The 15,585-nt window shown below is 39.1% G+C and overlaps 1 protein-coding gene across 2 annotated transcripts in view; it reads right to left on the bottom strand.

Annotated features, from left to right (window-relative positions):
- The window catches only part of GABRA2 (gamma-aminobutyric acid type A receptor subunit alpha2), a 333,249-nt gene extending 317,782 nt beyond the window's left edge, over window positions 1–15,467 (bottom strand). Inside the window, exons 1-5 of one of the 2 annotated variants that reach the window (XM_050947534.1) lie at window positions 15,085–15,467; window positions 14,757–14,875; window positions 3,229–3,296; window positions 593–813; window positions 408–490 (exon numbers count right to left, since the gene is read on the bottom strand). In XM_050947534.1, coding sequence (XP_050803491.1) covers window positions 408–490; window positions 593–813; window positions 3,229–3,296; window positions 14,757–14,875; window positions 15,085–15,167 — 574 coding nt within the window. In that variant the 5' untranslated portion in view covers window positions 15,168–15,467. The remainder of the gene's footprint in view (window positions 1–407; window positions 491–592; window positions 814–3,228; window positions 3,297–14,756; window positions 14,876–15,084) is intronic. The other variant, XM_050947533.1, reaches the window with a different exon arrangement.
- Between the last annotated feature and the right edge of the window lie 118 nt (window positions 15,468–15,585).

Raw genomic sequence — 15,585 nt, 5'->3', positions numbered from 1 at the left:
ATATTAAAAGAATCTGGAGATCTTACAGATGTATGCTATTGGATTTCTAAAGCTTTCCTTTCTGTATCAGACACTAAGGGTCTGAGCCAAAGCCTGCCGGAGTCCCTGGGAATCTTTCCATGGACTTCTGTGAATGTTAGATCAGGCCCTGAAACATCCTTGCAGTCAGAGAGGTGGAGTTTAACTTAATATCTGAATCTGTGCCCCTTTGTCAATTTGCTGCCTTGATAGCACTATGGGCTTGATTCTGCAGCCCCTATATAAACAAAACTCATATGGAAGTCAATGGGATTTTTCTATGCATAAAGCGTGTGGCTCAAACCTAGTATTCAGAAACCACAGTTATGATACAAAGAATTTTTGTTCTTTAAAACTATAGCTACAAGAAATTCATAACTGTAACTTACAACTTCCAAATTTGAGAGGACAAGCATGACCATCCATTGGAAAATCCACTAATCTCATGGGACATTCTGCACTTATGGTAAGCCTATAATGAAACAAATTGAATATGCTTTGGTTTGGATTTTGTCTAGGCAGCATAACTTTTTTCTACAGTAATTGAAAGAAGCCAAACAAATAAACTGAATACCTCATTGTGTATAAGATGGTGCCATTTCTCATTATTCTAAAGAGTTTATTTGGGGCTGTCATATTATGCGAGACGGATTTTTTCCCATTCCTGAAAAAAGTGTCAGGCGTCCACACTTTCGAAACCATCATGTTATTAAGTCTTAAAATTTCAATGGGACCATCATATTTTAATCTTTTGTCCACCCATGTCTGACGAAAGAAGACATCCATTGTGTATTCCTGTAGTATATTGTAGAAAAAACAAATGTTACACTTTTATGTGTATGTTTCCTGTAAAAATCCCTTAGGGGCATACACATGAGTGGCTAAGTAAATGTTGTTAAGTCAACTACAAAATATATTTCTACCAATTAAAGTGAATTGTGCACTTCCTAATACCTTAATTTCCCACATTAGTCATATAAATAAATTGTTATACATATTTAATCATTCAGGAGTAATTACTATAATCTAATAAAATTGCAGGAAGTAGACAATTAAGCTTGTACTATAGCATATAACTGGAAACAAAATGACTAATGTGATAACAAGTGTCAACGGACTGTAAAAAAATCCATGGATTTTTTTTTTTTTTTTTTTTTTTTTTTTTTTTTGTTACAGCTGGACAGATTAAAAATATAAGGACACGTGATTTCTTATTTCTCCCAAGTTCACCAAAATCACAGAAGGAAATATACATCTAATTTCAGCTGACAAAAGCAGGTGGTTTACTGAAAAGGGATCAATAGTTCTTTTGTCACATCTACAAAAAAAAGTGTCTATAATAAACCCTGCTCCTGCAAACATTTACGTTTTAACTTTAGGCACCTGCGTAGTCCCATTGACTAACATGGGACTACTCACGTGCTTAAAATAAAGTGTGTGCACAAATATTTGCATGATTAGGGCCATGAATATGTAACAAGAACACACACACACACATTAATGAATGCATGAAGGATGGAATGTTTACATGGTACTTTTTATCTTGGGATATCAAAGCACCTGCACACCGTCTTACTCACATAATATTGGTTTACCAGTGAAGGGCACTATCCCCTCTAGCTGTAATGTAGCTGCAGTTTTGTGCTAAAACATCTTAAAATTATTGTGATCTAACTTCTTTCTGGCAATTTTCCAAGAAGTGTATGAAACGTAAAACCTCCTCATTAGAGACTTGATCCTGCAAACTCTTCCTCACACAGGTAATCAATCACTGGGCCTCCTCACAATCACTGGAACTGCTCATGTGATTAATGACTATTAGATGAGCAAAGATTTGTAGGACTGGGCTCCTAATTTTATTGTATGATAGAGGTGGCTTGGCTTGGGGAACTTGTTTCGTGTATAGAAGGAGTATGTACCAATATGCATATCTCATGATCTTTCACTGCTTTTGTCCTGTTTTGTCTCCTTCCCCTTCCACCTTGTGTTCATTCTCACCCCTTGCTATATCATGCCTAATTCAGTTTATGGCTATGCAATTCTGCATTATGTCTAATGTTATGTCATTGAGCTCAATAAGGCTGCTTGCATCTGTAAAAAGTACTCAATGTGAGTAATAGTTGTAGAATTGAGCCTTTAATCATTAGCGCCTTGGGGCAGAGATCTGCCAGTTTTAGTTGCCTGTAAAGTGCCAAGCACACCCATAGTGCATAATTGTATAATTAAATAAGCTGAGCTAATAATTCACAATTAATAATTTAGTTGACAAATACAGTCTTTTCTGTGGTGTTACTTAATTATCTCAAATGTATTCATTACTCAGATTTACTTGGGGCAGATCCTAATATCCTTACTCATGCTGAATAGCACCCTAATGCACAAGTGCAACCACTTAACGAGCAAGGTGCTACTCAGAAGCCGTAAGCCCCTTAAAGAATATCTTGTCTAAACTTTACTCCAAAGCTTAGAAATATATTTACATAATTTGAGCTGTGGCGCTTAACCACATAAGCCACACAACATTTTTTCTTTTCCCCTTATTAAGGGCTTGGACTTGCACCATAGAAGTCAATGGGACTTCTTCTGGATCAGGCCTTGAATGAGTGTGGAAGCAATATGTGTGCATTTAACTTTTGTCTTCTGTGACTACTCATGCATGTCACCTTGACATTCACTTTTTGCAAACACTTTTTCTGGTAAAACTCTTTCACTTGAATGTTTAGTGAAAGTGATGCCCAGAGGGGCATGAAGATGGACGACAAATTCATTTGAAGTGAAAATGTCAACAAATATTTGGGGAATAATGTCATTATTTACCCATTAGTAATAAATACTAATAAGCCAGTGAGGCAGAGAAAGGCTAGCTCCAGAAGGGAAAGGCATTTCTGTGACCTCATCAGAGAAATCATCTGCTCTCCGTACAGTGCTCTCAGATACCCCACTGGACCCGAGCTGGCTCTGACACAGTATAAATCCGTTGTAAAGTAATTGATGTCAATTCTTTCTACCAGTCTAAAAACAGTCTGAGTGAGATCAGAATCAGGCCTGCTCTATCTAATTATAGCCTACAAATTAAGCTGCTGGTAATCTTTCCTACTTTGCATGATTGACAGTACAGTACAAAGTGATATGAATTAAGCATTCACTCCTTTCTGCAGTTAATGGTTTCTCAGCATCAGAAAATGGTATTTTAATTCCAGAAGTACATACCATTTCTACATCGGAAACAGGTCCAAAACTGGTGACATATATATCTGTTTTGACTTCAGTAACAGGACCTAACATATAAAAAGGAAGTAAGCAAGAAAAATTGAATTTTGCAGGTTAACATGTCTCAAAAATGATATCAGCATGTATGCCACATTTTATGCAGTTGTCACTCTGAAGATTCTTTGGACTAATGAGAGGAAAACACATAGACACATGTTTTCAGAACTAAGCCTACTGTACTTTACAATGGTTGTACAGCATTAATTATCAGAGAATTACCTTCACTTGCCTAAGTAAATCATCTATGTTTACAATGCAAATTCCCAATCAGAAAATATACTTTGACTCAGTGGATAAGAAAACAGGTGCCACAATGGAAAGACTTAAGCAAATTAGTATTTTAAACTATTAGGGGCCTGATTCAGCAAAACCTTATTACTGAGACCAAGTTATTTACTAGTAACATGCATAAATTTACTAAATTAATGGGAATATAAGTATTGTAAGCAGTATGCTACCTTTGACCCATTCTTGCAACTTCCGCTGATATTAACACGATGATCATGAAAGTTGCACTGAATACTTATGTCCTATACTTGTCAGTAGATTGGATACAGCATGGGAAATAACAGTTCACTGCAAAGATTCACCACCTACATCCATCATTGTTCTTTGCCATTGTTGTATCAACCAGGCAAGGTATCAACAAATTTCAAAAGGACATTATTTTTAAAGTGGAAACCTCTTTACCAAGCTGCTGCTGCACCCACTGTAGCTCTCACTCTGCCTCCTCAACTCCTCCCCCCTCCTTCCTGTTTCCTGTCCTTTCAGACTCCCAACCGCTAGTGCTCCCAGTTCTAGTAATTACAAGCAACATGTAAACACCACAGCCATCCTATAGAGAAACCACCTTCAGAAGACCAATAAGGATCCAACAACTAATAAGGGCCTGATCCAACTCCCATTAAAGTAAATGGAAAGACTTCTGTAGATTTTAATATGAATTGAATCTGTCCCTACTGAGACAGCTATAAGAGTGCTAAGTAGTACTAACCATAATGGGTGTTTTGTGATGTGGGCACTAGTCCAATAGCAATTTAACTTGGACCATCAACTCATGTCACATATGCTATTAAACAGCCATTAGATAGTAACAACTTTGGGACATATTTGAACTGGTAATCTAGAGGCTAAAGGATCCACAGTTTCCAGTCTCCTGAGATTCATGTTTCTAAAGAGAAGACATTATCTGAGTCTATATTAACTCAGGCTTTTTGATAGTTGTTACAATCCAAGAAGAAGCAAGTGAAAACTTGAAGACTTTGCTTCAAAGGCAAAGAACTTCTGCCTCTTGTAAAACTGTTGTGCGCACAGATGTCATTTTAAATCAAAAAGCAGAAATGAAAGGAAAGAAGAAAGTAGACAACTTGCAAACAAGTGAACTATTTCTCTCTTCAGCCAAGCACATACATTGTCAACTACAAACTAAAAGCAAATTAAAAGTTTGTAAAATTATTCCACTGAACAGCCTGCACATTATGTCTTAAGGAAAAGTTAGGAGAAAATGCTAGCACTAATCTCTATTACTCAAGGACATCGGAATATTAGTACCACATTTTAGATTACATAACCACCTTAATCAGCTACTTCATCTGTTAGCTCTAAGAAACTGAGTTTAACATTTCTCAAACTTTTTTACATTCTCTTTCTTTTCAAAGTGTATTTTCCCATTTTAATTTCACAGATTGCTATAATTTTATAACTGCATCAAAATCACCAAAGGCATAAACATCCATTGGAATGAGGGCCTCTTGCAGACAGACTGATTATTTTGATCTGCTAAATTGCTGCAAAATCATGGATGACAAGTGTATTAACTGAAATCACTCTTTGCAAATAGAAGATGCAAAACTAAGGCCAGGAAACTGATTTAAAATCTCAAATTAGGCAACACAGAGGTCTAATGACAGTACCTCATGGGACCAGTGTTTGAGTAACTAGTTACACCCTTACATCACAGATAGGTGGAGGCTAGAAGCACTGCAGCGTAGAGCTGTGTGGCAAGCAGAATTTCCAACATCTCAAAAAACAAAAAAAAGTTCCTAATTTTCCAAAAGAAAGTTATTTTCAGGTCAATTTAAATATTTCATTTTAATTTTGAGAATTCTTTTATAAATATAAATTTCTGAACAAATAGTTATTTTGAAACAGAAAATCAGTTCCAAAAAAATATCAAAATGAAACATTTCAATCTTAACAAAGGCTTTCTTCCCTCCCCTCCCCCCCGCAAAAAACAAACCAAAGTTTTGTCAAAATGGACATGTTCCCACGGGAAGTTTCCATCTTGACAAAATGGCATTTTCCGGTGGGAAAATGATGCATTGGGAAACGTTTGATTAGCTCTACAGCAGAAGTAAATGTGATCTGAAGCTGTGGTAAAGGAACATATGACTTCCTAGCAACTACTTCTAGTCAACTCTAGGAACAGGTTTAATGAGCTCCTGAGTTAAAGGCCCCTTTAGACGGTGTGAATGTGTCTAAGGGAGAATAAAGAAGGAAACAGGAGCTCACAGAGGAGAACTCACTCTCTCTCTCTCTCTCACTCACACACACCCCTAAAATTAAGGGACTGCTCAATGACTTCAGTTGTGTTGTCTCATCTAATGTCAGTGAGAAACTGAAATTAATTCCTTACATTTTAAGGCATTACAACCCATAAACCATGTCAATGTAAATAAAATTATTTAATTTTAAATGTTTTTAGGGGAATGCCATGCTTACAAAAGTAAAAAGTGAAATATTAATGGCAGCAGCTTACAGAATTAGACATAAAGAATGCAAGCAATGTTCAAACTTTCAGCTAGAGTTCTACCACTCATCCTGACTGGCCAACACTCTGCTTTTCCTGTTCTCTGGCCACAGGCTGCCAATCATGCTAAACTGTTTGGTGGTTTGGAAGTGTATACTAGGAGCTGCTGTATAGTCAAACCCACTTTGACTTGAAACTAAATGGCACTCCAGCATGAAAGCACTGTACCACTTAGCTTGAGATTATTAACTATATAATCAGAATGACTTGTTATAAAACCCTAACTTGCTGTTATTGATAGAGTGGATATTTATATATTAAATTACCTTAAGCAGAGGATTGTACAGAAGCCTAACAACACTGGATTTGATCAGTAAAAATTGCTCTTCACTGGACCACGTGAATGTTTCTGCACATCAATAAATTCTCAGAAACATTAAGGAACTATTTACAATACACTTGTAGTGAGTATTTTTTTAAATCTACTAATTAGCAGGGGAGTCCTACGCACTGCTCTGGGCACTCTCAAGCCTGAATCACAGCCTGCAAGATAAAATGCTTCTAGATCTGCTCATGCAGGATTAAAATCAGCCCAGGCAAAAAGCTACAATTAATTGGGTGTGTGCAGGGAAGTTAATGAGTTACTGAAAGGGACAGATTCCAGCCCCTAAAACTATGGACAGGCCACAGGATAATAGCATAGGGTTCCCATGACTGCTATTCCAGCCTATGGGCTGAATTGTAGCCACAGGCCTCCCAATGCCCCCTATGAAGAAGTTCTGGGCTAGTGGAGCTTTGTAAGTTTTGATCCATTATCTCCTTCCCTGTGCCACTCTTGGCCTATCCTTAGTGGACAACTCTAGGGTAACTGCAGGAACCATGTGGACCTTACATGGTGCAGAAAGCCTTGTACAGACCTTGGCAAATTTCACCATTAGAGACATTTCTAACAGAAGAATTAGGAAATTAATTAGGGGTTAAGCTTTGTGTAGAGACATCTATGTGTGAAGTGCAATTTAGGTGCTAAGCATTGTTAATACCATTATTATGAGAACAGTCCTTTGGGCACCTGGGTATATTATCTGTTTTAGGACTGTCCCCAGAGGTATGGCTAAAATCAACGGGTACAGCAAAAGCAGTTTGCAGACGACTTGGTACTTTCTCTTTTTAGGTAACTTCTGGCTAGACAATAGAGGTAAATAACATATGTTTGGGACTGGGAAGCCATCAACCAATATAGTTCAAATAAAACCAAAAGAGCGATCAGCAAGAATAGCAGAAGGAAACCTGAATGGGGCCAAAATTTTGGTTTTAAATTGTGAAGTCATGGTAACTGAGTAGGACATTTTTTTAAAGTGAATGTTTAGTGGTCATGGAAGGTCCAAGATAGACCACACTGGGCAATGCACCTCCCACAGCCTATTCAGACAGACAGACAGAGAGACACCACATAGGCATCATCAGTTCTCAAATACCAATGCCTCTTCATCTGCCCATGTGCCTGAACCCTGACCCTCTCCAGGAATAAGGAAATAGCTCAGTCTCTTTGCCTGTTCAGCAGTTAGTCTCTCTGCTGAAACTGCCAACAAGGATGGTAACTGGTGCCAATTTCATGATGAAGACAGGTGTCTACTGAGAACTGGACAAATATCACCAGCTAATTTTACATAAGTCACTGAACAGCAGACAGATGGTAATGACATCAGTCACTACCAGCCTGGGCCAGATTCAGATCAGCCAACTACAGGTAAACAGTTCCATATCCTGCTAACAATCTCCTGACTCATCCAATCTCACCAGCTGAGGAAGACTGGACAATTGCCTGGAAACCCAAGCAGCTTCATGGCATAGTTCTCATTACTAGCCCACTGATGATTTTTTAATAAGTACATTAGGCCATATGATGTAACCTTGAAGCTATGCATGAAGTTTTAATAAAGGCTAATAATTGTAAATATTTTTCTATCCTCTAGAAACAGACTAAATTACCATTCTGTTTTTCCAGTGTATATCTTGTGGTTATTTTCTGGCTTACTGATGACAAGTCTAAATTAAAGGCTTGACCCCACAAGCCCTTCCTCACTCAAGTATTTCTTGTTCACAATAGGATCTCTACAGATTTTCAAAAGTAGCCTTAAACCATTAACAAAATGATGTACTGGTCTCTCTGGACTGGTAGCGAGTGCAAACTCTCTGGAAGTGACGCTCGGATGCTGAGCACTGAGAGGCAAGCATGTGTCCTGAGGATGGGTGGAAGGACCTTTGTAAGAACCCTTCTCGGTAATGTTTGGAGTGGAGCTGTTCAGCTCCACAAAGAATCCATGCACACTTTCACCAATGGGGAAACAGGCAAATCTTCCTGATCCTCAAAAGTTAATCAATTAAAAACTGAGTAAAAATGCTTATATAAATGTCTATAATTCAAGTGCAGTACAACTGTGAAAATGACTGTGTAGAGTGGCATTATGGGATTCCATGTTTACTGTCTCTCAATTATTTCCAGATCAAGCAGGCACAGTTTACAAATACAAACAAGGTAGAGGGAGTTTTGGAGGCAGGGGTTCTCTTACTGCCAGCTTGTCAAACTCAGTCCAGAATCTGATATTCAAGCTGGTTGTTTCATTTTCAGACATTATCACTAGTAATAAAGACCGTGCAGATCAAATGATGCCCTGAGTGACACCTGTACAGCCCCAGTGCATCCAGATTATGTTCTCAGTGACACCTTTGTAAACCCATTATCTTCCGCTAGCTTATACAGGTGTAGCTCATTAGAAATTAGTAAACAATTCTGTAGATTATGAACAAAAAGGAGTAGAATCCATCTTATTCCCTTTTAGCTGCATCAGCTCTGTCAGCTACATCAGGGATAACGGGAAAAAAACAATATGTACATAGTTTTGCTAGTCATGTATGCAAAAAAACACTGATACATACAGGAGTGGATCTGTTGAATAAAAAGAGGCTACTTTTGCATCATTACTTTTCACACTAGAACTACATGTTAAATTAAGGGGTGATGGAATTAATCACATCTATAATTTTTAACAAAATTTGCTTTTAAATCTAACATGTATTTCATTAGTCTATGAAATATCAGTGATTTTTAACGAAAAATATTAATCATGTCCAAACTGGATCCCATGTTTATTTTACATGATAATTTCACATAAAGGTTAATTATATAGCTTCACCAGTAATTTTAAAAAAGGGACGTATAATACTTTTAGTGATGTAACTCTCCTTAAAGAAATCCTCACTTTGAAATAGTCCCAGTCAGTGTCTGTCTGTGGCATAAGTGTTGTCCTAATCCCCTGGATCAATAATCAATAGATTGAGACTGAATTACTAGTGTAGTCCGGTGACAGCTGAAAGCAAAACTAGCCCATTGAGGTTTAGTCAGAGACAATTTGCAACAGCAGCTAAAGATTGCATAATATGGGATTAAACACAGGCTGGGCATTTATATGAATCATGAAATTTCCTACCATGTCTGGCAGATCAAAAGTTTACTTTGTAAGAATATATGACTTCCCTCACCAGATCAGACCAGTGGTCCATCAAGTCCAGTATCCTGGTCTCTGGCTTTCTCTAGTACCAGATGCTTCAGAAGAAGGTTCACAAAAAAACAAACAAACCACACCAATACTTGTAACGGAAAATTAAGGAATAACTTGCCTACAGTTTCTTCCCAACACCAGTTAGTCAGTAGTTAGCTTATGCCCTGATGCATCCATTATATCCATAATTATATTTTCTGTCACTGAACCTATTCTCATTCTCATTATAAAGGTCTATTTTTCTGAATTGTACTAAGCTCTCAGACTCAATGCTGTCTGGTCACAATGGCTTCCACAGGCTAGTTGTATATTTCATATAAAAAGATTTCCTTTGATTCATTTTGAATTTGCTGCCTTTTAGCTTCATTGAATGTGCCTTTGCTCCTGTGTTATGAGAGTGGGTAAACAGGAGGGCCCCATTTGCCTTCTCCATGCCATTCATGGCTAAAAGAGTATCTGAGTGCAGAGCTCAGCTGTGCCAATCCTATCTGGGTGCATAGTGCAGGTGGGGATTTAAGGTTTCCAGGAAACTTCTCTGCCCTTTGTATGTCCTCACTGAGATTGGGTATAGTGGCAATTCATTTCCCTGCCCTAAACTCATTGACGGCTCCAAGCAAACAACTCCATCAGCACTAGCCTCCCCAAAGTGAATAGCAAAAGGGATCATGGCCCCAGTTGACCTCCTAAAGAGCCAGTGGATCTGGCGTAATGTGGGAAGGAAGCACATGCTGCAACCTCAAAGAGGGTGGGGTACCAGCTAGACTCCCCCATGCTCCAGGAATTATTGACACTCCATGGGTTGCCACTGGGACTTTCTGCTCTGCACTACCACTTGTGCTGGGATGTGTGCCTTCAACTCCCTAGAGTCATAATACCTACTTGCCTTCATCTGTGCACACAACTCCCATTAACTTACCATAGGGGTTAGGCCAAAGATCAAATGCTATACATGGGCCTTACCCTAAAGAAAGAGCCATTTGAGTTTACTTTCTCAATAGTAGTGCTTTCAGACTTAGCAAATGTACAAAAATACAGACTTGTGCTGATCCTGTTCCCATTAAATGCAACAGCCAGCATTCTTCGTACTTCAGTAGGAACAGGAGCAGGCTTACCGTGTTTACCTGAGAAACTCTGCAAGTTCTAAGGGACCATACAATCCATTAAGAAAACAAACACACCAAAAAGCATGTGTTTATATATATATACACATATGAAAGTATGACCCTAATTGGGATATCACTTGCACTGGTGTAAATCAGGAGTAACTCCTTTAAAGTCCATGGAGTTGCATTAAACCAGTATACATGAGACCAGATTCAGGCACTATATATTTACTCAGGTAAATAATATACCTTTAAAAATCACTTTTAATTATATTAATTTAGTACAAGATCACCAGTCAAATGTGAACATACAGAGAAAATACAGGTGTTATAGTTGTTTATAGAAAATTTCTTTTTTCCTTTTCTATTATGATAAAATAAAGGAAACAAGCTGTAAATTCACATTGTGGCTAGAACTGGTGCTCTAACTGATTTTTGCTTCTGAAAATTTTGTGGCAGGATTACCATTTTTGGTAATGCTTTTGCAATTTTGCAACAGATGAGGATGATATATGCAAAATCATAACTTTCTTTTTGTAACTACATCACAGGTATTTACTGTAAACTCCATGCTCTTCTGATCCGGTGCATTATAATGTTTTGATTTGGAAAGTAGGGTGCATTGTAAATTGTAATGAGAATACAGAGTGCAGTGTAATGGAATACACATATTGCAGCTAGTGTAATTGACTTGAATGCTACTATAGTATACTTCCAAACCTCACTGAGCAATATTTTATTCATTAGTCTCTACATATTTTCCCACTCCTGAAACACCACCTGATTATCTTCAAAACAGTTGTACACTAGAAATCTTCCTGATTATACTTCACAGCTTTCTTCTACAAAATTGCCCTTTTAAGTTTTGGAAAAACTAAAGCCATGCTATCGATTTAGTTTTATGTTGCTATTCATCAGGTTATTCCACTCTTCCAAAATCTGTACTACTACTATTCTGAAAACAGCCTTCTAAAATTTAGAAATCATTTCATAGATATCATGGCCTTTTTCATGAAAATGTCTATTTTTGTGTGCAATAACTGTCAAACTCACAATGCACAGTAACCAGACATGTTTTGGGGTTTGTATTTGTTTTATTAATTTGGTTGACTGTTAATGAATGGCACCAGCTTGACTTGCATGGGAGACCTGATTCCTCCATTTATCCACAGAACTGATACAGAATTGGCAATAGCTTCCCATCCCCAGTTTTACATGAGGTTCAATCCCATACACTTAGAAGCAGTCCCACAAGTAAGATGGTAGTTTATCTCTATGCTCATTCAGCCTCGCTTCTGTTACTGCTAACAACTGTGCTAATTAATGCTAATTTTGAGAATTTGGATCCATATTAGGTTTGATCCAATTCCTATTAAAGTATTTTCCATTCAGTTTTATAGGAGCTGGAGCTATCCCGTTTTTATGCAATCATTCCCCTCCCCCCCCCCCGGCCAAAAAAAAAACTTTCCCATTTTGCCTGTGCATGTAGAATTTTTCACAAATTGTTATTGTGGCAAAGCTGGCATATGCCAGAAAAATTCAAAAATTATGGCTAGCCTCCTGAATCTGATTCTAATCTCACTTACACTAGTGTAAATCAGAAATAACTCCATTGAGTTTGGGTGTATAAAACTAAAGTCATAATAATGCCAGGGAAATAAGTTCCTCGGCCTTGTCTGGAGCTGCAAGAGCTATGGGTGGTAAATAAGCTTCAGCACTGAATAGGATGTTGTTTGTCAGCATGTGACATAACTTTGACATTACTGAAACATACTGTACTTTTCCCCTGTGACACTTGCTGTCCTCTGTGACACTTGTTTACTATGCATTCATTGGTGAATGACCCACTTTTAAAATATGAATCACATTTACCATAAATATTTATCAACAAAGACCAGAATACAAGAAAAAACATGATTGAGGAAGTAAATATTTTAATGATTAATCATCTGCTATTACTCTGAGTTCTGTCAAAGATTCAAACCTCAACATTTATATGTATTACTTTATGCTAAAAGCGATTCTTGCCAGTTCAGGTGAAGGTAACTTTTGCAACTAAAGGCATCTTCTTAAAAAATTACAGTGTATTTTTCATGTATTACTTATAAGCTTTATAAAATTAAACCACTCACCTTTGAGTTTTAAAGTTAGCTACTGGAAGAAACAACAAGCAGTCTAGTCCTCATATTTTAAAATATTCACCAAAAATACATTTTTCAATCTCAACTCTGGGTTTTTCTTTCACCTGCAAAACCTCAACTATTTATTTACATTTGTAGTTGGGAGGTGAGAAGGAGGATACAATTCTCTTTTGCTTCCTGCTAGAATTTTTAAAAAGCCAATAACATGTTTTTAATTATTCTGTATTTAGACAATAAGCTGCAAATATAAAATCTCCATAAACTGTATATTGGGTTACAGATTCAGCATTCTGCACTCATCTTAGACATTCAAATACTTCAATTAAAGCATATCTTTACATGCTTAACAACTGTGTGTTCAAAAAAGAATGACAAAGTCTTTTTCACAGCACATCCCTCTGAAACAAACCTGCAGAAGAGTAATCTGTGTTTAGGAGAGTCAAACTGCAAAAGACCATCTGTGTAAATTATCCTCACCGGTACTTTAACAAGATTAACTTTATTTACACCTAATGTCCTAAGCCTAGCTAATAGAAAGCCCACTCCATGAGGTAAAAGACATCTAAAATAAACAAACAATGATTTATGGTGCTGTGTGTGTTTTTATTGTATGGTAGAGTCGTGCATGTGTGCATATTATTTGGTGTGTGTATGGAGTGCTTTAACTTGGTGTAGATGTATCAAGTGTAAGAAGAAGGTATATCAGGACAGGAGCAAAGTATTTCACAGAACAAGCCTACATAACGCCCTCTTTCAAACCTGATGAGTAGCAGCCCCAGGACTGTCTTTGTCAACCTGGTGCATCACCAGAGATGCTGTGTCATTTTTCTTTTCCCCAAGCCTACATTTTAATACCCTCATTCCAGGAAAAAGTAAAAGCTGGATTTATCTGGATCCTGATTGTTTTTAGTCCCTAGCTCCCAAATTGTACCATCAAAAGAGAGAACACACTGCCTAGCTTCTCCTGTAGCACCAGAAAAAAAACCCTGGCCCCAGATACTTCCTGGAACAATTGTGCCACAAAAACCCAGATTCAATACATGGAGCCAGCTAAATATTGTTCTAAAGAAAAGGCAAAAATTGAGGTATTTCAGATAAAAATTGACAGGGTCTGATGTCTAATTCGTATTTTTTTCCCAGTACTATTTGAGCAGATGCATCAGGGTCCAGATTTGTCAATGAAGTAGGAGTAGCTATGCTGGTTTCTATTTAGATTGTACATATAGCATCTTGGGGCCCAAAATTGCCAAAATCCAGCTGGATTCAGGAGTTAGATACATATTTTCGCACCCCCATTGTGCCAATATATGTTCAGCTCAAAATATTTGTAGAGCAGTGGGAGCAGCTAAACCCATTCTGTGTTAAGCAGTGGAACTTGGGAGATGGGGGCTAAAAATTAGCAGGATCCAGCAGCGTTCAGGTGACAGATCTGAATCTTTGAGCGTTGTTATGCTGAAATTTTTGGCACACTCAGTATAGCTAAACTGGTTCTATGCAGTGGAATTTGGGCTATTGCTGCCTAAATTTGTCAGGACCCACATGCTGGACTTGGGCATCTATGACACTTCTGCTCCAGAGTCCAGATTCTTTTGGTGCAGTAGGTGCTCTACTTCCTCTTTATTTTGATGGTATGATTTGGGAATCAAAAACCAGCAGGATTTGGCAAGATCCAAGTAGATCCAGCTTTTTTGCTCTCCTTGCTCCCACTGGTTTAGCTTCTCCTCACTTCTGAGGGACAATATTTTTGGGCGGGAGGAGCAGGAGGGGTATTTTCACATTATCATTTGTCAATAACAATCAGGATCATTACTTATGTTTGTTTCTTTTTTAAACGCACAAAGCATACCTATTTCTCCCCACAGACAGACACACAGGCAGACTGACAGACAGGAGGGACCGTGCACAGTAACCATACCCCCAAATCCAGGACGCAGCCTGTTGTCATAACCATCCAGGAGACTGTTCAGGATGCTTGTAAAATTCTCCGGCCATAATTTCTCCTCCTTTTTGATCTGTCCCGGAGGCTCGGTGACACTGCAGGGGGAACAGACAAGCCATTATCATTGTTGATGCGAACGGGGGGGTAGGATCAGCCAGTGGTCAGGATGGGTTGTCTTCAACACCACCCCTTCCCCTGGCCCGGGTCAGAAGCAAGGTCCAAAGCCAGCCGCGCCGGGAATCAGTCAAAGGGCAGGTGGCGGCGATGCAAGGTGGCCTGGATCCGCGGGCTCGGGGGTACTCACCAGGTCGCCAGGCACAGGAAGTGCAGGAGGGTGATGGAGAGACCCGAGGACATCGCGATCACTAGCTCCTTGGCAGAAACCATCTTTGCATGCCATTCTTCAAGCCTGGCCGCGTCCCTTGTCCGGAGGAGACACCCCAGCCGCTGGCGGGGAGGGGGCAGCCCGCCCCAGAGCCACCGGGCAGGGACAGGCACAAGGAACAAATGTGGGGGGGCAGGGGGGACCTGTTTGCTCGCGCCGCTGCTTTCCCTGCCAAGCTACATCTCGTGGCTGCCGTGTCGCCGGGCGCTTTGCACATCCAGGCGGCTGGGCGAGGCTGCCGAGCCTCTAACTCTCGAGGGGGCAACGGGCTCCCGCTCCCCACCTGCTCCTGCCTCCGCCCCGTCGTCCCGCCCCCTGCTAGTCCCTCGCAAGAGGGGGTTCGACTCGATCACATGGAGCCAGGCGCTGCGGTTCGCCTGCTCGTTTGCCAGGCTCCATTGCAAGCGCCACAGGAGAGGG

The sequence above is a fragment of the Gopherus flavomarginatus genome, chromosome 3, assembly GCF_025201925.1.
Source record: "Gopherus flavomarginatus isolate rGopFla2 chromosome 3, rGopFla2.mat.asm, whole genome shotgun sequence".
NCBI classification, from domain to species: domain Eukaryota; kingdom Metazoa; phylum Chordata; order Testudines; family Testudinidae; genus Gopherus; species Gopherus flavomarginatus.
Note: the sequence above shows the minus strand (reverse complement) of the source record. Positions and strands in the feature narration are given on the sequence as shown.